The 27,238-nt window shown below is 36.2% G+C and overlaps 2 protein-coding genes across 3 annotated transcripts; both read left to right on the top strand.

Annotated features, from left to right (window-relative positions):
• The first annotated feature begins 13,260 nt into the window (after positions 1 to 13,260).
• On the top strand, positions 13,261 to 17,243 carry LOC108328016 (probable serine/threonine-protein kinase WNK5). Its single transcript, XM_017561783.2, has 7 exons — positions 13,261 to 13,990; positions 14,555 to 14,820; positions 14,917 to 15,140; positions 15,306 to 15,463; positions 15,552 to 15,873; positions 16,124 to 16,480; positions 16,591 to 17,243. The coding sequence occupies exons 1-7, from the start codon at positions 13,874 to 13,876 to the stop codon at positions 17,013 to 17,015; spliced, it is 1,869 nt and encodes a 622-aa protein (XP_017417272.1). The 5' UTR covers positions 13,261 to 13,873; the 3' UTR covers positions 17,016 to 17,243.
• Positions 17,244 to 22,138: 4,895 nt separating this feature from the next.
• Positions 22,139 to 25,802, top strand: LOC108328357 (uncharacterized). 2 transcript variants are annotated; one of them, XM_052872127.1, is made up of 4 exons: positions 22,139 to 23,011; positions 24,499 to 24,630; positions 24,783 to 24,823; positions 25,268 to 25,362. In XM_052872127.1, the coding sequence occupies exons 1-3, from the start codon at positions 22,569 to 22,571 to the stop codon at positions 24,790 to 24,792; spliced, it is 585 nt and encodes a 194-aa protein (XP_052728087.1). In that variant the 5' UTR covers positions 22,139 to 22,568; the 3' UTR covers positions 24,793 to 24,823; positions 25,268 to 25,362. The 2 variants fall into 2 exon arrangements, with proteins under 2 accessions (XP_052728087.1, XP_017417706.1); XM_017562217.2 differs by having other exon boundaries at positions 22,140 to 23,011; positions 24,499 to 24,823; positions 25,268 to 25,802.
• The last annotated feature ends 1,436 nt before the right edge of the window (positions 25,803 to 27,238 follow it).

Genomic DNA, 27,238 nt, shown 5'->3' on the forward strand with positions numbered 1-27,238 from the left:
TGGCTTTTAACGTTACCCCGTAGACGTCGGACCACAAAATAACCAACGTAAATTATTGGCCGGTGGTATTTTCGTAAATAAGTTGGGCATCTAGACGTCGGTTAGGAGGGGCCCCGATGTCCATAATATTATAGACGTCGGGCCCCCCTACTCGATGTCTATATGCTTGACAGGTAGGTGAAAAGTCAATTTTTTCCGCCATATAAACGTCTGATCCTGCCAGTCCGACGTCTATATACAATTATAGACGTCGGTCCCCCTGTAACAGATGTCTATATGGCTGACAAGGTAGGTGAAAAGTCATTTTTTTGCCGTTTAGACGTCGGATCCCGCCACATCCGACGTCTATATACACTGCGAATATTAATTTTTAAATTGAATGGACGTCATATTAGTGAGGTCCCCGACGTCTAGTAGAGAATAGACGTCGGGCACTGGCGGCATCGGCGTCTTGTTTCCTATTAAATCAGAAATCGTGAACCTGCAGTTACGCACACTTCATCGTCTTTCTCCTCGTCTTTTCTCTCTGCGGCATTGCATTTCCAAGTGTGTTTTATATCTTTTGAACCGTTTAAATTTACTTTTACTCTGATTAAATTAGTCTTTGATGGATTATGTTCCATTTGAACCAATTAAAATGAGTTTTGGTTGTGTTTTCGTGCAGTTTTTCTCGTGTCTTTGGGTAGCGTAGTAGCACCTTCTCCCTTTGCTAGTTTCCTCGTAAGAAAAGTTTGCGTCTTTTGTATCTCTTATAGAATTTCAACCCAAAATCGAACCTGGATCCTTATCTAGTTCTCATGTCACCGTATTCTTTTTCATTGGCGATTGGAATGGAACTAAGCAAGGACCCAGATTCGATTTTCGGTTGAAATGCCACAAGAGATAAAAAAGACGCAAGCTTTTCTTATGAGGAAACTAGCAAAGGAAGAAGGTGCTACTACGCTACCCAAAAGACACGAGCTGTTGTAGACGTCGGTTAATGCCATGTCTGACGTCTATAGTGCCTTTAGATGTCGGTTAAAGGGATTAACCGTCGTCTATAGTGCCCTTAGACGTCGGTTAAAGGCATTAACAAACGTTTGACGTCAGTTTTGGAGTAATCCGACATCTTTGATAGACGTTCCATTATAAGTCACCCGTAAATACGTCGGATCGGGATCTGACGTTAAAAGCCCAAAATAATAGACGTCTAAAGCCCTTTCTACACTAGTGATGTGATGGAAGCAAGTACAAGCTCCATGCTAGAACAACTCCAACTCGAAGAATGATGCAGCGGATTGATTAGAAGCATGATAACAGAGCTGCACACCAGGTGTTCGATGGAAGGTTCAGTGAGTGTTTGAAGTCTCTCAAGCTCAGAAGGCCTACCAATAGGGAATGAAGCTAGAGGAGAAGGTGCTAGATAAGCACATGAAGTATGAACTCAGAGAAATAAGGTCTGGAGAAATTTCAATAACACTTCACTATATTTTCAAAGATAACCCATGATATACCCATATCCATCAACAACTATCCTATTATTCTTTCCATTTACGAGAAACTATATCATATTATCATATTACAGTAATCCCATAAATAGTTACGAAACAAGAGACACATGTATCATTATATTTTCTTACTATTCAAACAGAAAATAGAGGAGAACTATCATCTTCTCGTACCTTGTAACAATCCAAACATCAAATTACCTATTTCTTACCCCAATTTGTATATTTCGTAACCACAAAAACACAGGTCAATATTCATACAATATTTCAGAATCTAGTGTATCCTAATATGCTCAATTAGCCAAAACGATTCAACATCAAATTAACAATCATTTCATACTCAAATCATCAATACCCAAATGACTAGAAAGGAATAGCGAGACACACACCATTCAACTCACACCCAATTAATCATACTAAATAGCTTCTCATACCTGGAACTTAGCTCGTCTCTTCCACCAACGCACCCTGCAACCAAACTTCGTAACTTCACATGTCCCGTACTCAACTTGAAACTCTTCCTAGCTTGCACCCTTCTCTTCTCCTCACTCAAGATTTCTAGATTCTTGCTTTTCGTGTCTCCCACCCTCTCTTGCTCGTCTTATTTATAGGATCTCACCCTCCCCTCTAATTAAACGTCATAAACCCTAAAAATTAATCTCTTAACCTCGGATTCCCATCTCCATTACTCCATTGAAATTGCCGCTTGCTCCCCTTAAACCCTTCTCGTTCGTTTTTTTTCAAGGCATAGGATTCCCTTCCTCTAGGGTTTCGAAACAAAGAAGAAATGAGGATGTAAGAGAGCCTAACAAAACAAAAAGAAGAAATGCCTTCCTGCAACCTGACCCCTCATGGTTCTTGAGCTTTGAAATCTGGCCCAACTAAAACAAAACCTGATGCACCAAAAACAAAAAGGAAAAACGCAGTAGAAAAAAAAATAGTTTTGTTCCAGGCTAGGTTTGAACTCAAGCACCTCAGTCCTAGACCCAGCTCATTTTGCTGACATAATATCCATTTAATATCTATATAATGTATATGCATTCACATACTTCCAATTTTTAAACTCTATGTAATTATTCTATTTTCACAAGATCTAGGCATGACCACATTTTCCTATCATACTAAGATCTAGGCATGATTATTTTATTAATTATATAAACATCATACAAGTTTTCCATTCAACTCAACCATTCAATGACGTTTACAAACCAAACTTGGTCTTGAAAGCGGTTTTCCATTCATCTCCTTCTTTTATTCTAATTTGGTGATATCCGCCTTTAAGATCAATCTTGGTAAACATGTTTGCTCCATGTAACTCATCTAACATGTCATCCAACCTAGGAATATGGTGCCTATACTTAACAGTGATGTTGTTGATGGCCCTACAATCAGTGCACATCCTCCAAGATCCATCTTTCTTTGGGACCAACAACACTGGCACCGCACAAGGACTAAGGCTCTTCTGGATCCACCCTTTATTCAATAAATCATTGACTTGGTTCTTTATCTCTTTTGTTTTAGTGGGGTTGGTCTTATAGGCTGGCCTATTGGGACGGCTAGTCCCAAGGATCAAATCAATTTGATGTTCTATTCCCCGTAGAGGTGGTAAATCACCAAATTCTTTCAAGAGTTTTTGTAACCCCTTTGGAAGAGAATCAAGTTGATAATTTACTGACACTAGTGCCTCTTTGTAGTAGAGAAGAAAATGAGGTTGTCCAAGAAAAAGATTTTTAGAAATTTTAGTGTGGACAACATCTTTGGTAGAGGAACGACCTACCAAACTCACAATCCTATCTTTTGTGACTTTTTTATTTTCATTTTTTTTTTTTGCATCCAACTTTTTTTAAGAATTATTTGATCCTCTCTCACTTGTAGCGGTGTAAGAGGACTCAAGATAATTTTCTTGCCTTTATGTTGATGGTCATCTTATTGGTGACTCCATCATGCAAAGCTTGTTTGTCGAATTCACTAGTACAAAAGCAACGTATAACATCACGCGTCCAACCATTGAATAACCAACGTTAAAAATGAGCGGTGACATTTTTGTAAATAAATGCAATTAATAAACGTCGTTTAGAATTGTAATTCGACGTAAAAGGATATAAAATGTCGAATGCCCTTTAAATTCGACGTCAAAAGGTTAGTGAATTCAATAAAACTTTGAGCGGGAGATTGAAAATTCATTCACTTTATCTTAGCGCACGATACCCTCTTCTCTTCTCAAACTTTTATCGAACGAAGTTTCACGAGCATCACATGTAATCTTTCTTTCATTTGATACAAATGCATGTTAATTAACTACTTTATGTATGATTTTTTTTTGTTTTAACGATTATTTTCGTGCTATTGTCCTTCATAGGCGCATCTGCTTTCTCTCTCACTAGTGACCAAACTTTATTCCGATGAACCCACCTTTTGAAGGTTAGTTTTCGTTTTTGTTTTGAAGAACTTATGTGTTGAACTTTTTTGTTGTTTTTTTGTTGAATTTATTTATTGTTGTTGTTTAGTTGAACTTGTTTGTTGTTGTTTGATTGAACTTGTTTGTTGTTGGTTATTATTGTTTGTTGTTGATACTACACTACACATTCATAGTTCATGCTTTATAAAATACCAAAAACTGAAATTTGTTGTTTTTCTTCTTTTCAAGTTTCGTAGAGTTGTAAAAAAGGATCATAATTAATTAAAAAAAATTGATTAACGTCGAATATTGCAAAATTCGACATTAACGTTAACGTCATATATTGACAAAATTCGACGTTAATTTAACGTCAAATTTTTTAAATTCGACGTCAATTTTACGTCTCCTCACATAACGTCGTTTGCGATTTCGCCGTTAAAAGCCTAGAATATTCGACGTTGTACGCGATTTTTGTACTAATGATTGTCAGGGTCGCCCAAGTAGGATGTGCCTAGCTTCCATTGGAACTATATCACAAACGATTTGATATTCATATTTGCCAATGGAGATGGGTACAATAACTTGTTCCTTGGCTACTATCCCTTCATCCTCTTTTATCCACTGAAGTTTATAAGGGTTTAGATGAGGAGTAGTAGTTAAACCAAGCTTATCAACCATTCTTGAGCTGCAACAATTACAACAAGAGCCACTATCAACAATTATCAACCATTCTTGAGCTGCAACAATATCAACCATTCTTGAGCGTGTGTGGAATAGATTTTCGCGTTGTGATTGTTCAAGCTCAACATGCTTTGTTTCTTGGATCATCTAACCATAAGTAAATCTTCATAACAAGGTGGAGTCTCATGTTCATCGTCAGACATGAATGACTCAGACTCACTTGAGGAAGAATCCTCACTATCTCTATCATGTTCAAGCATGTAGGTTGACCTTTTTGTGTGACACTCAGAAGAATAATGTCCCCTTTCCCCAAACTTAAAACAACGGGTCTCCCTAATCTTATTGTCCCGTGCAGACTCTTTGTGAGTCTTGTCTCTTTCTTTTCCTCTCTCTTTCTCTTTCTGTCTTCTTATTTCTATATCTTTTCCTCTCACTCTCTCTTTTTCTTTTTCTTTTTCTCGAGGTTCCTTATACCTTGATTGACTACCCTCCGTCTTATAATCTTTCTTAGACATGGAGGTGGTAGGGTAAGTCTTCTTAGTGGAAGCTTTCCTTCTAATTTGCTCTTCCACTCTCACACATAGCTGGACAAAGTCATTGAGATCTAGAAAAGGTAAAAGTTCTACCTTATCACGAATTTCATAGCTGAGCCCACTTTGGAACCTAGCTATTGTGACTTTATCTTCTTCTTTAATTCCAGCTCTCAACATGAGTAATTCCATCTTTTATCGATATTCCTCAACACTCATGTTTCGTTGTTGGAGTCTATGAAACAAAGCATGTTGAGCTTGTCCATGATCACCCTTTCATAATATGCTGGAACATGTCTTCTATCCAAGGCCGCTTTCAGTTCATTCCAATATTGGATGGTATATGCTTGTCGCATTCGTTGGTCTCTAATCAAAGATGTCCACCAATATAAAGTAGCGCGTTGAAAAGTCAAAGTTGCCAAGGTAACTCTTCTTGCATCATCAATATGGTAACACTCAAAGATCTGTTCAACCTTCATCTCCCACTAAAATATTCTTCTACATTATCTCGACCATACAAAGGAGGAAGGTCAAGTTTGGGTTCCATATGCTGATCTCTATGATTGTGGTATATCCTAGGAGGGGGTTGATAGTAGTCATTATGATGACCACCATAAACATTTTGGTCACTATGATGGGAAGGAATATCACCACCATCATTGTTTTGCCTATGGGAAGATTCAGCATGAGCCTTACCTTTCTGGTTAACCTTGATTTCAGTAAAAATTTGCCTAAGCTCCCTAATCTCTTGTCGTGCTTGATGAAGCTCGTCTTGAATGACTCATACTTGTGAAGTGAGAATGAAAAGTTTTCACAATTTTTTTTTTGAAAAACTTGCACAAGTAAAGAGTCGAAAAAAAATTGACAAACTTTTTAGATTTTTGGGAAGGATTTCTAAGAAAATTCTAGAGGTAAAATGGACCAAATAGCTCCTAGGAAGGAGAGGTGAGTCACAAATGGACAAGCTTAAGAACCAAGTCCTTCCTAGCCAAAGTGTCTTTGGATGTTTTTACCTTAGTTTCTAAGTAGAAATCTTTCAAAAGATTTTTAAATGCAATATGAAAATGAACCTAGAAACCAAATGAAGGTTTATCTAAATGCAATGCCCACCTATATGTAACGGAGACTTAAAACATAAAAACATTCAAGCAATTTGAAAGAAAGCAAGGTAAAGGGAAATGGAAATGCTAGACGATCCTAAGTGAAAGTGCAAGTGACACTTTGAGCCCCTTGACTCACTTTCACACTAAGAAGCGTAAACTAGCCTATTATAATGTTCAATGGTGCACTTGGAATTGCTTGAAGAGCATTTTTCCAAGCCACACAAATTGCAAAATAAAAAGCAAAGTAAACTTCAAAGGTTCCGTGATATAATGATTGAAAACACTTGATAGTATGCTTAATACAATACAAAAGGTAAAACTTCAATTGCTTGACTTTGTGCAGCTCCAAAACAGATTGGAAAAAATGTTGTGTTGGTTGATGAACTGTTGCTGGACCTGGAAGAAAAATGTAGCTTAGAGATCAACTCTTATGGCCAATTCAACAATCTCTCCACTTCCTAGTATGCTACCTTGTTGGAGAAAGGGTTCTACCGCTTGGATACCTCAAAAAATGTCACAACACCAAAGCAAACAGCCAAACTAGTCACCACAACACAAGCTACTACACCAAAATTTCTTTTCACGCATAACAGAATGTATAGCACAACTGGAAGCCAATCAAGTGGAATTCAAATGAATTGAAGTATTGAACAAAAGGAAGGACCCAAAAGGAACCTAGGAAAGACACTATAATGAATTAAACCAGCAAGAAAATTGTAATCACAGATCAATTACCAAGTGCAGCAAATTGTTTGATAAAAATTGGAAATTGTTTGATAAAATGCCCCAATGAGTATCAGATTTTGGGATTTTTTATTTTTGAACTTCAAAACTGGATTGCTTGGTTTTTAATTGCTTTTTATGATTGGATTATATCTCTTTTATCATGTAATTCCATTTGGAAACATTAAACCAACTCTTGCCAACCTAGAATTGAAAATTGAAGAATGCAAAATTGCAAACAACACTTGAAATTGAAACTGCACCAGAAAAAAACTTCTAAATTGGTGGTTTTAAACCTAAAATTTCTTGGAAATGATTTAGCAGTTAAAGTGATGTATCAAACAACTTTGTATCATCATTTCAAATATGTGCAAACACTGAAACAGCTTAAAAAAAGATTGCAATGCTAAATCACTGGTTCACTTCCATTTTAAAGCAAATTTGGATAGTTTAAAAGGTGATTCTACATATAGGATTGCAAATGACCAAATGAACAGTGCACACAACTTTTTAATGGAAATTTAAACTTGCTCAAACGTTGCAAATGCACAGAAACAACAAGATTCAACAAATCACTCTAGCTATAGCCAAATATTCAGCAAAATGCACCAAAAATAGTACCAGAATTCAGAATGTAAAGAAGCAAAGCTGGATAGAAGTTGCAATTGACACTAAGAAAGCCTAAAACTCTAGATCTAACTGAAGATAAACAACTAGAGGATTTTAAGCACCTAAGACATAGTCAAAGAAAGCAAGCATGATGAAAATGCTTAACACAACATTGGACAACAAAATGTTACTAGATTTAGGCAACCAAGCTATGCTAAATGCATTTTCATGCTTTTAGTGGTCTGTCTTACCTTTGGCCATGTCCAAAAACATCAAACAAATTTTCACAATGCTTCAGAAGCAAAAATTTTGGACAGAAATAGATTGCACATATTGAAACCAAAAATGAATTTTTGTACAGAGTTGTGAAAACATAATCAAGTTTTAATGCTTTAGCTCATATCACTAAGGCTATATCATTGTCTCATTGCCTTATATGGTTGACATATGGCTACATATGCATTTGAACTCAATTTAAAATGAAAAACACAGCTGGAATAAATTACACCATATGAAGACAAAATTAAAACTGCAGCACTTTGCATATAACTTGGACAAACTAGAATTTTGATTTTAAAAGCTGGAATGAACAGAAAATAAGGAAATTCGCCATTTAAAATGCATGTAGGAACAATTGAACTACTAACACAGCACAGGAAAGCACCAAACTAAGCCAGACAGAGGTGAAAACAAATTTCAAACAGTGATAAAACATGAACTGCACAATACGGACATGAGAAAAATGAAGGTAAGAGTGGCTTAGCTCTTGTAGACAAGCGTAGATGAGCTGGCTCTGACTACCAAATGATGGAAGCAAGTCCAAGCTCCATGCTCGAACAGCTCCAACTCGAAGAATGATGCAACAGATTGATTGAAATCATGAAAATGGAGGTGCACACTAAGTGTTCCGTGGAAGGTTTCGTGGAACGTTCAGTGAGTGTTTGAAGTCTCTCAAGCTTAGAAAGCCTTCCAATAGGGAATGAAGCTAGAGGAAGGTGCTAGATAAGCACAAGAAGTTTTGAACTTAGAGAAATAGGGTTTAGAGAAATCTCAACAGCACTTCACTATATTTTTCAAGTTTGATTTTACAAAGGAGAGAGCCTCTATTTTATAGGTGAAGAGAGGGCTCCATTTCTGAGTTGCAAAGTGTCTAAAAGTTGCAAATGAAGTGTGCTGGAGAAGCTAAGGAGCTTGGAGCGAAGTTTCTCCCAAAGCCATATTAAAAAAGTGCAAATTAATGTTTTTAGCAAAGAGAAGGAGGATTAATAAGTGATTCTCCGTAGGAGTAAAGTGGTGAGTGATCATTCTTCTTCTTGAATCCTTCTAAACATGGCTCTTGTCAGAGGTCCTATGTGCATCTTAGATGGTCCGCCATCAACATGAGTGTAACTTAGTCTTGTCATGGTGAAGTTCATGGTTTGGTGATGCTCATGGTGTTATTCATGATTGGGATAATTATGATGGTGGTGTATCTATGATATGATCATGGTATTGAAGATACTCTAAGCCATGCTATGTTAATAGTGGTGCTACTATAATGGTTATAGTAAGTAGTTAGCGTAGGTGCTAATGAGTGGATAGACCAAAGGTCTATGTGTAAGTGGTGACATCAAGGGTTAGTGATCAATGATCGAGGATCGAAATTTGAGAATCAAGGATCGGGGATTGAGTAATTCATTATGATTAAATTGTTTATGTTAGAGGATTAAGGATCCTATTGTTATTACTACTATGTATGAGGTGATTGCTTATGGTTGATATAATTAGTGTTTATATCTTGATATTATGATTATTTTATCGGTAGCTTACCCCATATGTGTTTGTGTTTGTGTGTTTGTGAATAATGTTATCGGCGATGATCGTATAATGTGTTATACGTGAACAAATGATATTGCAGATAATGATTGTCATAAATGATAATCAATTATTTTAGGCCGTTATGGGTTTTTGAAAACGTGATAATCGATTATCCTTAGTGATAATCGATTATTGCCGAACCCTAGACAATATTAAAACTTGCGGAGATAATCGATTATCCTTAGTGATAATCGATTATTGCCAAGTCGAAGCATTTTCTACTTTTGCTTGTGATAATCGATTATCCCTTATTATAATCGATTATTAATGCAAGAAATTAATAACAAGAATAAGCTATAAGAGTTCTAAGTGCTTACAATTGAAAGATAACTCTTATACAAATGATTTCTACAAAGAATGCTTTTAACAATTAATGTATTTGTTTCTTCAAGTCTTCAAGTGCATCATCATCAAAATCTCTTCAAAGCATCAATGTTTCTCATTTGTAACACCTTTGTAGTGTTTTAAGCACTCCAAACCCGTGGTGAAATCACTCAAAATTGGACCAAATGTATTTTCTCATTTTCACATGTTCAGTTCCTAAGTTTCAGCTTTGCCTCTTTTAATAACATTCAAACCAGATTGCATATTTTTGCTTCTGACTATTTAAAGCAATAACAAGGTTTCAAACAGATTGTTTTTATAATTTAGAAATTAAAGGAAATCTCAGCAATGACTCAGATAAATGATACAAGAAGTTTAGCAATGAGCTAATGTTAAACAGAATAAGACTCAACAAACTAGACACTTATAAGAACTGCAACTCAGTAAAGACTACTTAAACAAATTATGTTGTTGTGTTCACAATTACAACCAAGCTATGTTAGGCATTTCATTGATTATTTGGTATGCATTTTCTACTAGCACACATCTGAATCTAAAACCAAATTACACTCGTAATAAACTTTAGAAATGAAAACTTATTAATATTCAAATTAGCAGTAGAGTTCAAATAAAAAATTGATGCCTTTTTATTTTGCACTTGAGCTCTTAATAATTTTTATCATAGCTCATATGGTGTGCAAACAACCAGCCAATCCATATCACAATCACAAAATATGAAATAAAAGCTTAAACTAGGAATTAATTGACAAAATAAACGAGAAACATTACTTATTACAAAACAAAACTGTATTTTCAAATAAAAGACTCAAACAAAAGAATTGCACTGATTAAAATGATCAAACAAAGACTCAAAGCCCAGAACAACTCACTCACACAAGAAAAACCTACTATAACATAATCAAACTGATAAAATAGTGCACACATCAAGACAAATTCTGAAAAACAAGTTGAACAACACGAAAACAGAAATGAACATTTATCTCACTGTCAAAAACTCTAATCGTGGATATGAATACCACATGATGACTTTCTCCTTGGTGCTTAAGGTGTCATTATCCATAGTGCAATGAGATAGAACTCGAGATCTAATCAGAATATATAGCAAAAATGGAGATTTATGGTGAAAATGGAAGAATTGTGGTGTATGCGTGGTGCTACTAGACTAAACGACTATCCCAACAGAGGAAGGAGGCTATAGAAGTGTGAGAAGGGCTCAAAGGAGGTGAATCTCGATGCAAGCAAAGGCTAGAGTGATCTCAACAACATGAAATTACTTGGCATTTAAAAGTGATTTTTACAATGGGTGAGGTGCTAAATTTATATGTGATTCAACACCCTTACATGAGGATGAGCATTGGTTGATGATTAGCCACATCACATGGACCATAGGCCACATGTTCATCACATTTTACAGATGTCTAGCCATGTATACAATCATAAAATAAACATGCATCTCTAGAAGCTTTCGTGGGTCGTTGGGTGCATGCCATCTTCATTGGGTGCTGCTTGATTTGCAAGTCAAAACATAAGCTTTATGTGTTTTGCGTTGAGTGATCCAAGAGCTTCCAATTTAGCTTGATGTATAAGGCTTTGAGGTCCTTTGGTGCTTCCTCATCTAGCTCTTCTTGCATCCTCTTGATCATTCCTCTTGTAAAGGTTCATGGCCTGGTCCTATTCCATCAGGAATAAAGGTGAAAAGGTGCGAAAGTACCTATTAGAGGCCTTTGAAAAGAGAAAAAAATAAGTCTACTTAGCACCTTATTTGCAATAGTAAGTATGTTTATATAAATTAAATTCTATTGGTGTAAATCTTATTTGACATTAATATTGTTTCAATTTGCAAAGGTAACTGCCAATTTCTAGTACTTTTTCCTCAACAATCTATTGGTTCTCTTGTGTTCATTACACAAGAAACCTAACACTTTAACAATTAAAAGTACACTTCAAGTGTAAGTTTTTTAATAATTTATTTGTTGTGTACACATAATTTAATTTTATTAAGTTCCATATTAAGCACAAATTTCATTATACATTTAATTTTTATAGAGTGGTTTAGGCTTATTCGAGGTTTTAGGAACACATATCGCCTATAAAAAGAAGTTGCAGTTTATTGCACCAATTGTAAGTAGTTAATCTTTCAAACTATTGAAATACAATTATAAAGTTGATAATATTCTATGAATTTAACTTGTAGTGCTGATGTCAACCATGAAACTTTGAGTGCAGATATTGTATAATAAGATACATGTAGAAAATCATATCCGCAAACGTTGTGAACTTATAAAATTTAGTAAATGTCAATATTTAATAATTAAAATCTCAACTATTTATCAATATAAGTTAACTCAAACTGTTCATTGTATAGATTTTCGGTAACATGTCTTTAATGGAGTGAGAGGTCCTAAACGAAGTTCAGGAACAATGGGCTTTTTTCTTTTTAAATGTTGATAGAAAATTATGTTAGATATTTTTTGTATAAATATTAGATGATGTATTCATTGTTTCACGAGGTTATAAAGTATTATTAGATGGGTAAATAGTAGGAAGCATAATTATTATTTTAAATATCTTGACTGAAATTATATCTATTTGAATTTTATGTAAGTTTGTATGTGATAGATAATAAATACAATTAACACTAATTAAATTTTATTTTAAATTACTTTTATCACCAATAATAAAATGGTGATCTTTCAACTCTATCACATTATCGAATAACTTTCAAAAACTTTTATTTCAAATCCCTTTATTTCTAACTATCTTTATTTTAATCCTAACAATCCTAATTTAACCTCTTTTTCTAACTACTCAAATCAACTCTTCAATATCCGTCTTCAAATTCAAACACAGCAAGTCCATAACAATTTTATCCTAGGTAACATTTTCTCTCCAAAATGATAAACATGGTTTGTACAAAAATAAAATGATCCAAACATATAATAATAATAATAATAATAATAATAATAATAATTTAAAATCCATTTTATTAAAAATATTTTTTTAACTTTAAATTAAATATAAAACATTTTGTTAGTAGAAAGTAACATTTAGTCCATGGAAGTCACTGTTGCCAGTGATATTGATTTCCAGTTTTAGTATTTCAAATTAATATCATCAAATTAAAAAAAACAAATTTATGTGGAAAGTGTTACAAAAGGACACGTGTTCCAATTAGAAACCTTTTTGTGCACTGAAATAATCTAGAGAATCTCATTGACTAAATATTCCTCTGCAACCAGGACCACGACAAGAACGCCGTCACTTGTCCCTTGAGGAAAAACACTCGAAAGAGACACCACACACGTAGTCTTCGCAACACAGTAAACACAGTCTAATATTACACCAATCACAACCCTCTCGCAAACTCTGTGATGCACATATCTGAATTTGGGACTTTCTCTTCTGTTCCTTTCTCCACCCAACATCACAAATCTTCAACCCTTCTATAATCACGTTCTCTCTAATCCGATCTTTTACATTCCACCACTCCTATCCACACATGTTTCTGTCAAACAATGCCGATTTATTCTCCAAATTTAGGAGCCATGTCTCCTCTTATTTGGTCTTTTCCTTTTCCAACCCACTCTTCAAACACCCTTTTTCTTCCATTATCTTCAACACCAAGGCACCAGCTATGAACTAATCAACACCCTTTGGCTCAGAATCCACACTCTCTAGTGTGGTCTCATTCCGGGTTGCAACTCATGCCACATTATTAACTCATTATTTGTGTCTGATCTACACACGACGGTTTCTTTGTCCTCTTATCAACCAAGAAAGCAATAAAGAGTGTCATCTCTCCCTGTCTCTCTGTCTCTGTGCTCTCTCCCTCTTGACACTGTTCAACCAATAGTTAACATGCCCATATATGGGTTTTCACGTGGAGCTGTTGAAATAGCATGCATGGTTAATGCCAGTTGTGACTACTCAAAGACCCTTGTGGCTATTATTTGGTGTCTCCTACCAGAGCCATGAGTGGAAGCTTTTCATTATCTAACACCCTCTTTCAAATGCTTCCTAAACTCAACTTGAGATTATATATAACTATAGTGTTTTGTTTTTATATTATCAGTATTCTTATCAATACATAGTAAGCAAAGCACAGTACGGCTTTAATAAGCCAGAGAAGCTGTTGTTGAGATGGAATTGCCTGATACAGTCAGTACAGCCATGTACAAGGGGAGATTCTGCACTAGTGGTGGAGTTAAGTCTCAGCTTGGATATGTTGAAACTGATCCATCTGGTCGATATGGCCGTGTAAGTTTTTTTCTTTGCTTCTCTTTTCTCATCTTACTTTTTGATTTTCCATGTAGAATAGGCTTATAAAAAGTTGTTGGCAAATATGAATTGGTAATGAATTAGTTGCTATTTCTGGGTCAATTAAGGCTTAATGGATGTTCAACTTGAATTCAGAATTAAAACTGATTTCTAAATTACATGAGAATTAACTTGATTCTTATACTTTATTCCAAGGAGTAATTTAATGACAGAACCATAGTTTGTTTTTATTGAAGTTAGTTTTATTTAAAGGCTTGGGAATAAAAGGAGTTGACTTTGTATAAGTGCATGGTTTTCATGGAGACTGCGTATCTGAAGATAAAACGAATTTACAATAATAAATAAGCAGATGTAAATCTCCTTTAATAAGTCAGTTTTGTAAATTTAAAGTCCATTTCTTAAGAAATTTTAGGCCATGGTAGATTCTAGAATGACTCATAAGGATGAAAAATGAGTGGTTTATGCTTGTCTCAGTATTATTTTCATGTTGATTAATCTAATTGACTAATTCACATGCATTCTGGTGATTGTTGGTGCTTGTAGTTCAGGGATGTTCTTGGCAAAGGAGCAATGAAGACTGTGTATAGGGCATTTGATGAGTTACTGGGGATTGAAGTAGCTTGGAACCAAGTCAAGCTTGGTGATGTCTTTCACTCACCAGAACAACTTCAGCGCCTTTATTCAGAGGTTCATCTCCTGAAGCACCTCAACCATGACTCTATGATGATCTTCTATGGTTCTTGGATCGATGTCAACAACAGAACCTTCAACTTCATCACTGAATTGTTCACCTCCGGTACACTTAGAGAGTAATCAATCAATCCCTGAACTTTGATTAAATTAACCATCTTTGTTTCATAGGTTATGGTATATTTGTGTTAACATAATATATTTTATGTTTATAGGTACAGGCAAAAGTATAAGCGAGTAGATATGCGAGCAGTTAAGATCTGGGCTCGCCAGATTCTTAGTGGCTTGGAGTATTTACACAGCCATAATCCTCCTGTAATACATAGAGATCTCAAGTGTGACAACATCTTTGTCAATGGCCATCAGGGGAGGGTCAAGATTGGAGACTTAGGCCTAGCAGCTATACTTCGTAGTTCTCAACATGCCCACAGTGTCATAGGTGAGGATTTGGAATTTGCTTAAAATTGATTTTGAGGTGAAGTGATTTCAAGGAACCTGAGCAACACAAGTTTTAACTGTCAAGGACCAAATTGTACATTATCAGTAGTTAATCTGTCTAGACCTTGTTATAAACTGAAATTTTATGTTTTATGTGAACCATCAGGCACACCAGAATTCATGGCACCAGAACTGTATGAAGAGAAATATAACGAGCTGGTAGACATATATTCCTTTGGTATGTGCATGATAGAGTTGCTTACTTTTGAGTTCCCATACAGTGAATGCGCCAACCCAGCTCAAATATACAAGAAAGTTACTTCGGTAAGCTTAAGTGAACACTTGTTCCAATTTTCCCTTCATTTGACATGATTCATTGATTTCTAATACTTTAAATAATTTCATATACCAGGGGAAGCTACCTAATGCGTTTTACAGAATCCCAGATTTGGAAGCCCAGAAGTTTGTGGGAAAATGTTTGTCAAATGTCTCAGATAGACCATCAGCAATGGAGCTCTTGTTGGACCCTTTTTTAGCTGTGGACCAACTTGAAATTCCATTGCCACCAAACATACCATTATTTCCAAATCACACTCTACAGCTTAATTCCGCTCCACTAGTTCCCATTGAGCATCATCATGATCAAACAAAGAGTGCAGAAATGACAATTACTGGTTCAATAAACGAAGAGAACAACACAGTTTTCCTCAAAGTGAGGATCTCTGACATAACAGGTATGCACACTTTCATCCCGATTTAGATAGTCTCGGTCAATAATCATGGTCTATCACTATGTTTCACATAAAAATTGATTATAGTATGAAATCGTTTAATGAATAAACACAGTCTCATTAATTTTTATACGATACATAATCAAAGCATTGATAAAACTTTGATTATGCAGCACAGAAATTGGCCAGAACCATTTACAAATTTCTCAATCCTGATAGCAGTCTTACTAAAGATTTCTTTTTTTCTTACTAGGGCACACGAGGCATGTGTTCTTCCCATTTGATACATTAAAAGACACGGCTATTCAGGTGGCGATGGAGATGGTGCAAGAACTTGAGATTAGCCACTTGGAACCATTAGAGATTGCTGCAATGATAGATCATGAGGTATCAGCTTTAGTTCCAAGTTGGAGGGACAGGGTTAAGTGTCACCACCAACGACAACACAGCTTTAACTACGAAGAAGATGAAGATATCAATAACCACCACCCCTTCTTCTTATCATCTTCTCCATCATCCCCTCGTGGTTCTGGCCACATGTCTGCTTCCAACTCCTTCAAAACCCATGTTCGCGGCAATCATTACCCTTTTGCTCAAGAAGGGTATCAAGGTACCTACATCTTTTCACTTAGACTAAATATTTTATATGCAATCAGAACTATACAAAAATTTTGCTACTTGTAAGACTCATAATTAACTTGTAACACGAACTCGTCGCAGATGACATGTTCATGAACAACGACGACGTAAGCTCTCAAGCCTCGATGAACTCCTTCAAGTGTTCAACCTTCCAATTCTGCGACCCGGGCCACGAAGACGAGCACGACGGAACCGAACGCAACAAGTGCACCACATTATCGTGCCGTGGCGGCGAAGAAGGCGAACCTCGTTTGGCGAACCCGGTTTTGAACCCGCCGCGGATGGAGTGTTCGTGCGGGTGCAGGTTTGGGTCGGGTCACGGGTGCCCGAGGCTGACTCGGATCCGGTCGTGCCCACACGAGCGACGGAGCCTGCAGCTCCAACGGTCGATGATGTTGGAGGAGATTTACAAGTACAAAAGACGCTTCTTCAACACCATTGGTGCCGTTGAGAACATCGGGTTTCGGCATCCACTAAGAGGTGGTGTGTGCTTTCCTCGTGTGTAGATTCAGAGCTAAGAAGCTCTTCTTCTTCTTCTTCTTCTTCGTGTCGTTGATGTGTGAAAATGATCAAATATATGTGTATAATTAATAAATCTGCGTGTTTGGAAAGACCATGTGGCTTGTTTTTAAGATGTTCTGCATGTTCTTAATCTTCCACTCTGTCTGCTACCAAATTTGAACAGAGTACTTTTGATTTATATGTCATGATCATTAATGCAAGGTTTTAAATTATGGTTCTGGTTGTAGCTTTGTTGCGTTTATGTTGTTGAAAATTATGAATATATGTTACTGTAAGCTTTTATTTCAAAAGCTTCGAGTTTGAGCTAAGAATAATGATCACTGATTTTCTTAAAATTTTGAATGATAGTGTGAGTGTAGTCTCTTAAAAAATATGTTAACTATATTATTAACATATTTAATTTTAAAAATATAATATTTTTTCCACTGCTAACAAATTTTCGTCTTCACATAACTCCACCAAAGTTACTGACATGTAAAGATTAATCCTTATTATTTACGATATTTGATAATATCGCGGACGTAATTATCAAGATTAGTCGTAACCACGTAAATGACTAATTAATTGTAGCATAAAACGATCCACAAAGCAAGATTGGATAGCAAATAAGGTTTCATTAACATTGTTAATAGAGCATGTCTCTAATAAAAATCAACATTCAATATTCTGTAAAAATTCTTATGAAGAGGCACACAGGGAATATTTTACTTTACTGATTTTCTATTTATCTTTAGGACCGCGATATTTCAACAACGTATTTTTAACATTATTTTGACAACGCCACGTGTCGTCATCTCATTGGTTTGTTTAAAATTTTTTTTTTTTAAAACCTATGACCGTAACCCTTATTTTGAGTGAAAATCCTAAAATACCCCTTTCTCTATTCCATTGGAAATGAAGGTCCGTTCTCTTGAGAGGTCGAAGGTCGCGTTTCGTGTCGCTTCGTTCCATTTGCATGGTGTTGTCTCCGGCCAGTTTCGTCTCCTGTTATCGTGCGGAATGGCAAGTTCCGGTGACGATTGTCCGCCGACGAAGGTAAGTGGTTTTCCATTCCATGTCGTAGCTTGGTTATTCGGTTTGGGCATGTCGTAGCATGCTTATTTGATTTGGGTTAAGGTTTGGGGTTCGTATCCTTGTGTTGTGGTTCTTAGGTTATTGGGTTTCGTTGTTTTGATGAATTTATTTTGGTTTATGCAGTTGAGTGTTCGTCACTCTTTTTCGACAAAGTATATATGTACTTTGAACGAACGCTTGACAGACGAGAAAGGATGCTAAACCAAGAGGAAAGAAGAAACAAAAAAGAATTCGCAGAGAAACTTTTATGCGTGCCTTAGAGGAACAAGAATTTCTAATTGAAGAACTTAAAAGGAGGGTTGCAAATTTGGAGGCACAATTGGCTGAAGAGAAGGCAAGAAGGCAAAATAAAGATGACGTTGGACAAAGTGTGCCTCGTACAGAACCATCCGTGAACACTGATTTTGTATCCCCTACTGACATTGACGGAAATGAACAACCTTTGAAGACGTATGTTAGAGTTGGATCACGAAGGCGTTACAAGGGAAGAGCACTTAGGACTCCATACACCGGAACCGTAGTGCTTAGAATAAAAAATGAGTGATCTGTGTATTTTAGTTGATGGAAAATGTTATTTGGAAAGTAATGATAATTGTAATCATTGTAAATAGATTAAGAAAACAAAGTTTAATGTATCCGATTTAGTGCAATGAAATAAAATTTGAGTTTTGGTTTGAATTGGTCTCATATTTTATTTATTCACTACCATTGTTATTATGAGTTGTGACTATGTGGATTTCAGAATGTGGTCATTTTTTTTGTCTCGTAAGTTGCAGGCTTGTTTGTAAGATGTTGGTGTTTGAGTGGTCATTTTGGATAACATGGTGACCAATGTCAAAACCAGTTAATTTGAAGGACAATTTCAGTGGTAGGAGAGGGTGGTTGGTGATGTGATGTGAGTCCAAGGAGTGTGGGGTCACCCCTCATCAATTGGAGGAGCAAGCTCTCCAAGGGATGAGTGAGGGTGTTCAAAAAAGGGTATGGTAATCGTTTACAGCATCTTGGTAAACGATTACCCGAGAAAAAACTGGATTTTCTACAGAAACTCCAACACAGGTAGTCAGGCAGGTGAACAGGGGTCACCATTGGCCAAAAAGGTGACTTTTATGCAGTTCTGCACCTGTCTGAGGCTGGTCCAGGTGTTTCAGTAGTGGGAGAGGGTGGTTGGTGATGTGATGTGTGTCCAAGGAGTGTGGGGTGACCCCTCATCAGTTGGAGGAGCAACCTCTGCAAGGGATGAGTGAGGGTGTTGAAAAAAGGGTCTGGTAATCGTTTACAGCATCCCTGTAAACGATTACCCGAGACAAAACTGGATTTTGTACAGAAAGTCCAACACAGGTACTCAGTCAGGTGAACTGGGGTCACCATTGGCCAAAAAGGTGAGTTTTAAGCACTTTTGCACTTTTCTTAGGCTGGTCCTGGTGTTTCAATGATGGGAAGTGATGTTTTGGCACCCCATGATGAAGGGAAAAAACAATGTTTATGAGATGAGCAACTTGGGTGAGATAACATGCTGTCAACTTTGACCTTTGCTGGCTATTTTACTGATAACTTTTCCCACCGACCTCCAAATGATGTGATTCTTTTTTTATTAGAAACTAGACTCAAAAATCTTTCCAATGACTACTAATTTGTATTTTTTGGACATCTGAGTTGGTACAGTTTATTCTTTCAAGTTAGTGTTTCATATATTTTTCCAACTCTGACCTTTGCTTGTTCTTTTGCTCATAACTTTCTCCACCGAACTCCAAATGAGTTGATTCTTGTTTTGTTGGAATCTATACTCAAAGACCTTTCAAATTATGCCTTAGAAATCAAGTTTACACCTTTTTTGACACTGTAATCGATTACAAGGATACTGTAAACGATTACCATAGTGTTTTTTCTGCAGATTGGGTCTGCACTTGTCCAACTTGGTCCCTTCAGTAAGAATGGCTTCTTTCCCACTTCTTGGGGTCACCTCCCATCACCTACCACCCTCTACCACCAGTCAAACATCAACACCAAGTAAATACAAGTGGACTTGTGCTTTAAATTAACAGTTTTTGCCAATGATCACCCAGGACACTACAATTGACTACTTCAGTTCAACTTTCTGTACAAAACAGTGATTTCTCTCGTGTAATCGTTTACGAGGCCACTGTAAACGATTACGACAATGTTTTTTCTGCAGATTAGCTCTGCACTTGTCCAACTTGGTCCCCTCAGTAAGAATGACTTCTTCCCCACTTCTTGGCGTCATCAAACATAACCTCCCAACCAGTAATGACCCTTAAATTCACTTGTATGGTTTTTTGGTCAACAAATCCCTTGGAGAGCTTGCTCCTCCAACTGATGAGGGGTCACCCCACAGTCCTTGGACTCACATCACATCACCAACCACCCTCTCCCACCACTGAAACACCTGTACCAGCCTCAGACAGGTGCAGATTTGCATAAAAGTCACCTTTTTTTCCAATGGTGACCCTTGTTCACCTGATTGACTACCTGTGTTGGATTTTCTGTACAAAATCCAGTTTTGTCTCGGGTAATCGTTTACCAAGATGCTGTAAACGATTACCATACCCTTTTTTGAACACCCTCACTCATCCCTTGCAGAGCTTGCTCCTCCAACTGATGAGGGGTGACCCCACACTCCTTGGACTCACATCACATCACCAACCACCCTCTCCCACCACTGAAACACCTGGACCAGCCTTAGACAGGTGCAGAAGTGCCTAAAACTCAGCTTTTTTTCCAATGGTGACCCCTGTTCACCTGACTGACTACCTGTGTTGGACTTTCTGTACAAAATCCAGTTTTGTCTCGGGTAATCGTTTACACGGATGTTGTAAACGATTACCAAACCCTTTTTTGAACACTCTGAGTCATCCCTTGCAGAGCTTGCTTCTCCAACTAATGAGGGGTCACCCCACACTCCTTGGACTCACATCACATCACCAACCACCCTCTCCCACCACTGAAACACCTGGACCAGCCTCAGACAGGTGCACAACTGCCTAAAACTGAGCTTTTTTTCCAATGGTGACCCCTGTTCACGTGGCTGACTACCTGTGTTGGACTTTATGTACAAAATCCAATTTTCTCTCGGGTAATCGTTTACCAGGATTCTGTAAACGATTACCAAACCATTTTTTCAACACTCTGACTCATCCCTTGCACTACTTCGTCCCCCTACTCATCACGGGTCACTCCACACTTCTTGCGTTTACATCAATGACCAACACCCATCTCCCCACTCAGAATTTGATCAACTCCTTCCCATTAATTACCATTAATTTTACTGAAAATGGTCTCGTACTTTTCAAATTCTTATTATAATGCTGCGTTCATTTTTCAATCACTACTTTTGTCATTATAAGTGAGATTAACACAAAGTAAAAATGATAGAGCGAGAGAGCGAGACAACGACAGCGAAGATGGAAGCTTCGAAGACGAACTACAGAGCGAGACACAATATGAAAGGGTTGAACGAACTTCTTTCCCACCCTAAACCGCCCAAACCCAATTCTTTAAATTTTACCCTGGAAATCCCAAAATACCTCTCACCCCGTAACCCTTTCTCTGTTTTATTTTCAAATTATTTATCCAATGCAGAGCTAACAGGTGGCGTTGTTAAATGTGTGTCAAAATTTCGTTGTCCAAATAACATTTTCCTTATCTTTAAGTTCCCTCCAAAGAAAAGAAAGGAAATCGTACTATTGGCTACCTTTTTTATCTTTCCGTTCACATTATTATTCCATTTTCTTACTACATATAACTGCTTTCGGCTGGCCCAAGATGAAGGGAACCAACGCAAAAGCAAGAAAAAAGCCAGGCCCATTAGCCCATAACAGCCACAAACCCTGCAACTGCAGCCTTTTTATTTTATTTATTTATTTACTTTACGTTTCTACAGTCACTTCCATTGAAAACCCGCTATGCAGCCCTCATAACCAACCGAACCATTGTCCCTGTATGCACGTGGCGCGATATCACATGCAAGCGATGATACACCGTAGACCTGCGTTGCAGGGAAGCACCGAACTAGAAAGTCGTGCTCCCCACGCGAAATGGAGTGCAGCCACGAAGGGTCCCTTGCATTCCAAAAATTCAGCCTTCGAGAAAAGCTCCTTTCTAACCCCAACAGCATCATTCCCTTCCTTCATCGTTTCATTCATCCAACGACGTCGTCTCCTTTCCCGTTCTCTCCCTGAATTCCTTATCCACAGTTTTCTGATTCATGATTCATCCAAAAAAATCTAGAAGAATAAACAAACAACGTCCTTATCTTGATTATTCTTCATCATCGTCTTCGCTATATCATCGCTCTTCAAATTCCCATTGGAGATTTATTGACCATTCACGGCTGCGTAAAAACGACATTGATTATCTTTCAAACAATATCATCGGTGAATCTCATTCTGATTCATCTTATTCGCGCGGGTACGTGACGTTTCCGGAGCGACGCCGTTGTGGTCGCAATGCGGCGCTGCAACAGCCAGATTCCGGCGTCGCTGCCGTCACCGATCCCGACTGGGAGAGGGATGCGATCCGCCGCGAGCGAGACCTTCAGCCAGTTCCTAGAGAAGTCACTGCATCTGCCGGAGCTGAGGCTACCGTTAACGCACCTCCCGCCGGCGCCGGCGGAGATTGACTTCCGGTCGCTGCCGCTGGCCTCCGCCGATCTGATGTTGCGCTCCGCCAGAGAGTTCGGGGCGTTTCGCATCCGGTGCCACGGGATCTCCGGCGTCGAGCTCCAAACTATGGCGGACGAAGCCGAGAGCGTTTTCCAGAAATTGCGAAACGTCGCCGTCGAGCTTAATGGAACTGACGGAGAACTTATTCCCAGCGTTCGCTCTAGCAAAGGGTCAATGGAATTTACCGTTAACGATATTATCCGCGATCAAGCTGATCGGAACTTTTGGTATTCATTACACACTCTTTCTTTTCTTTTCTTTTTAGTTTGCAGTTATGGTTGATTCTCCATTGTTTCGTTTCTTGATGTTTGGTTTATGATCAACTTTTTTCATGTACTGTTGTATTGGTGTTATACCGTATAAATTTACAGCCACCTTTTTGCATGCAAACTATACTTTCTTTTTTACCATGAATAATACAAAAGAACTACTTCAGTATTATTGTTAATACTGTCCACTTTTACAATGCTTGATATTAATCTTAATTGCCTAATTGTTTCATGACACCCACTTATTTTCATCTACGATTACTTAAAAACTACTTTTAATAATAAAATTATTCCTACAAAAGCTTAATAGAGCCCTCAGCTGGAGAACATTCATTGTATCTTTAAAGTGACGTTGCATACGTATATTTATGTATAGGTATGTTTATATATTTATTATTTATCTTATTATTTAGAAGTAGTGGAATGGTAGACTTATGGAATAATAAGATTGAACAAATTTGGGATTTTTTCGTTTCGAATTCAGTTCCAAAACTTCAATATATCAAACTTCTTAGTTACCTTTAGACCTGAATTCTTTATCACACACTGATAAAAACTATTATATTAAAATAAATAATAACAATTGTAAATAAAATATTACAATAAAACTATAATTTATGAAACTGTATTTTGAATGTAAGGTATCATCACTCCTTCTAGCAAGATAAGGTAGTATTACATGTGGGATAATGCTAAAATGGATATTAAACTAATTATTGTGCAGATTCTATTGGATGGAAATTTAAAACAGAGGAAATATGCAGATTATTTAGAAGAAATATAGCATTTATTCTTATCTGATTTAGCTTGTTTTTGGAAAACTGATTACTCGATTTTACTAGCATGTGAGAGAATTGATGTCAAATAAGTGATTTTTTTCTCTAAATTGAAATTGTATGAACATGAGGAGTCAAATGTTTTGGAAGGCCTAAAATAAATTTAAGAATGATTTTTTTTATTTTTGAAAAAAGACCTATTAAATTTTCATAATTAATTTAATTTAAATTGTTTTTTAGTTCTAACTCGTGATTATTATTTATTTTATTAAAGATTCTATTTTCATTATTCACCTAAGGTTAAATCATAATCTTGTTAATAGTTTTGTAATTTAATTCAAATAAAAATTCCAATTTCTTATCAAAATATATGCATTCTCATTAAATATAATTTTTAATACCAATAAAAGTTGAAAAACACTGATAATAATTTAATTAAACTTTAAATATAAAATTATAATTAATTTAATAGATGTATTAGTATTAAAAAAAATTGAGACAATTTTTTTCTTAAACATAATTTTATAGAGGTATATTAGTGTTAAAAAGATTGTTTTGAGGTTTTTTCCTCAAAACATAATTTTATAATTAATTTTATAGAGATATATTAGTGTCACTGATGAAGTTGTTGAAGGTGCTAAGTTGTTTTATGTGATGAATATCATGCAGGGTTCACATGGGGAATGTTGCAAGTAGATTGGATAGTGTAGTTGAGCAAGTGAGTCTGGTTCTACAGGACAACACATCTGTAGAGTTTCAGGAGCGGATTCAAGATACAGAGTCTGTGATTTGCTTGTGCAGGTATCCACACGATAATGTTACCAAACAAAATGAAGACTCTTCGGTTAAGAGAAAAGACAGATATTGTGATCATGCTTTGCGTTTCTACCTTCCAATGGAACAATGTATATTTTACGTCCAAACTGAAAGAGGTCCCCTATCATTTGACACAGGTCCACATAATATTGTTGTCATAGTTGGCAAACAACTACAGGTAATTTCATCTTTGTTTCACATTTCTACAACTTTCAATTTCATCTTTTGTAAGTGTCAAGTTTGTTGTACTACTAAGTAATTATGCATTAAAGACATATTTTAAAAACTCAGTATTTTTTCTTTATGATTTGATCATACATGATACAAGTGATAGTGTACTACCCTAGAAAGGCTATTTTCTACTATTCACTTAAGGATAATCTGGTAATGGGTTGGAATCCAAAAATGATTTCATATTACTGTCTAACATGTAGTAACCATAGTTTTTAAGTGTGCGGCTGTGATTATTGTGATGGCTGGAAATGCAACGTATACTGAATGAAAACAATAAATGTGTAATTATTTTGATTGTTAATGCATCTTTTATTTATAAACCCGCATGGATTTTTTTGTTCATTTTAAGATTTTGTATAGTTTGGTTTCATCATGTCTTGGAATGTAGGAGTGGAGTGATGGCAAATTCAAAAGTGTTCCTGGGGAAATGATCTTCATGCCGAGTTTACAGAGTAGCTCTGCTTCTTTCTCCATAGAGCTTATATGTTCAGCCCCTTCAAATGTTCCAAGTCAGGGTTTAAACAATTCTGAAGACTGTGACAAGATAATATCCTTGGCTGATCAAGTTCTTTTTGTATTTTGTCTTATATTTTTATACAATTTTTTATACTTCGTGTTTTCCTGATCCCCAGAACATGGTTGCACCATTTTTATTTATTTGGATGCCTATTGCGTGGTCATGATGTAGCTGTTACCCAGATACATCTACTTTTTCTTCTGTAATTTATTTATAAAAGCCATTTTGATGTACAGTTTGTTTGTGAAAATCAGGGGTTTGGGATAAAAAGACCTGATACGACATATTGTAATGATGTTGAGGATTGAAAGTAGCGAAAATGCATATTCAATTCAAGATTGTAAAAACACAGGAAGCAAAAATTTGTAGATTGACTATTTAATTTGACGAATCATGGTTTATATTATTATGACATTGTAGATTGACCATTCGTAAAATGAACTAAGCTAAACTCAATGAGAACACGGCCCAAGAAGGAGGCCTCTGGAAGAGTTCTGTGAACCCGTTTTGTTGATCCAATTCAGGTTTCACAAACTAAACTCAATGAAAACACTGCGTGTATTATTATAGTGTTGGACAACATGAATATTCATTCTTATAATGTTATTTATGTTTTGATTCTTCGTGTTCTGTTTTTTTTAACAAATAAGAAACAGGGAGAATAATTCTTTCTAAACGATAGAGGAGAAATATTATGTTTGATGGTTTTTTGTTTCAATCAAATTAGTGGCAGTGGAAAAGGAAACGTTACTATTTCTTTATAATTATGAAAGTAAATTTTAATAATTTTTATAATTTTATTATGGATAATATTTGTTTATTTTTAAATAATTTTTTTATTATAATAGTTATTTTAGTTTAAAAAATAGTTAAATTTTAGAAAGAAAAAAACAGACAAAAAGCAAATGATTGAATTTAAAATAAAAAAACGGTCATTTAAATAATAAAATGATTATTTTGATTTAAAAAATAAAGTTAGAAATGAAATGAATATACCGAAAAAGGAATACATAAGGATAAATTTTAGAGATAAATTTTAGACAATGTCAAATATCACATTATTTTTAACTCCATATTGTATATTATCATGTACGGTATAATGTGAAATATTTATCAATTTTTTATATGACTTTGTTTATCAAATCTCATGCATATACAACATGTTTTTGAAATTGTAGAGGTAAGAGAAATCAATTATAAACAACATGATGTTAGCAATGTAAAGAGCAAGGGAAAACATGTATTATTGAACAAAAATGATTCTTTGACACGGTTAAAGCAAATTACATTCATTTGACACGCGGTGGGACCCGATAATTGTCAACATCATGAAGGATAGCTTGGTCATTTCAGTTTATGGGCTGGTGCTGAGTTGGCTTATAAAAAAGTAAATGAAACGTTGCATTTCACTTGCTGCGTTAGGATCGTGTGTGGGATTTGAAATTTCGAAAGTTGGAGCTAGGGTTAGGATTGAGAGAGAACGAGAGATAACGAGAGAACGAGAGAGATCGAGGGAGAAAAAAAAAGGAGAACTCCATTGCTGCCACCGGAGGCTGGACGTGATCGGAAAAGTTTGTACCAGCGAAGGTGAAGCCGAAGGAAAAGTTCGTACCGGACGTCATCGATGTGGAGCGCAGAAGGTTTGTCCCCTTTCTAATTTCTCCCCTTTGTACCGTTTGAAGAATATAAAGTATGAGTTTCTTCTTCCTTTCTTCTTTTCTCATAATTTGTCTATCTTTCTTTATATTTTTGGTTTATTTTCGGAAACCCTAGACTAAAGGGGGAAATGTCGTGAGAGATAAAATGTTGGTCATCAATGTCAACTTCATCCAAAAATGTATT

Source organism: Vigna angularis, chromosome 2, assembly GCF_016808095.1.
Source record: "Vigna angularis cultivar LongXiaoDou No.4 chromosome 2, ASM1680809v1, whole genome shotgun sequence".
Classification (NCBI taxonomy): domain Eukaryota; kingdom Viridiplantae; phylum Streptophyta; class Magnoliopsida; order Fabales; family Fabaceae; genus Vigna; species Vigna angularis.

What these genes read in the sequence shown, in the direction of transcription:
- LOC108328016 (XM_017561783.2), top strand. Translation starts at nt 13,874, where the DNA reads ATGGAATTGCCTGATACAGTCAGTACAGCCATGTACAAGGGGAGATTC. An exon ending in ACATGCCCACAGTGTCATAG is followed by an intron (nt 15,141 to 15,305) that starts GTGAGGATTTGG and finishes GTGAACCATCAG; the next exon opens with GCACACCAGAATTCATGGCA. An exon ending in TGCTCAAGAAGGGTATCAAG is followed by an intron (nt 16,481 to 16,590) that starts GTACCTACATCT and finishes AACTCGTCGCAG; the next exon opens with ATGACATGTTCATGAACAAC.
- LOC108328357 (XM_017562217.2), top strand. Translation starts at nt 22,569, where the DNA reads ATGCGGCGCTGCAACAGCCAGATTCCGGCGTCGCTGCCGTCACCGATC. An exon ending in CAAGCTGATCGGAACTTTTG is followed by an intron (nt 23,012 to 24,498) that starts GTATTCATTACA and finishes AATATCATGCAG; the next exon opens with GGTTCACATGGGGAATGTTG. An exon ending in TAGTTGGCAAACAACTACAG is followed by an intron (nt 24,824 to 25,267) that starts GTAATTTCATCT and finishes CTTGGAATGTAG; the next exon opens with GAGTGGAGTGATGGCAAATT.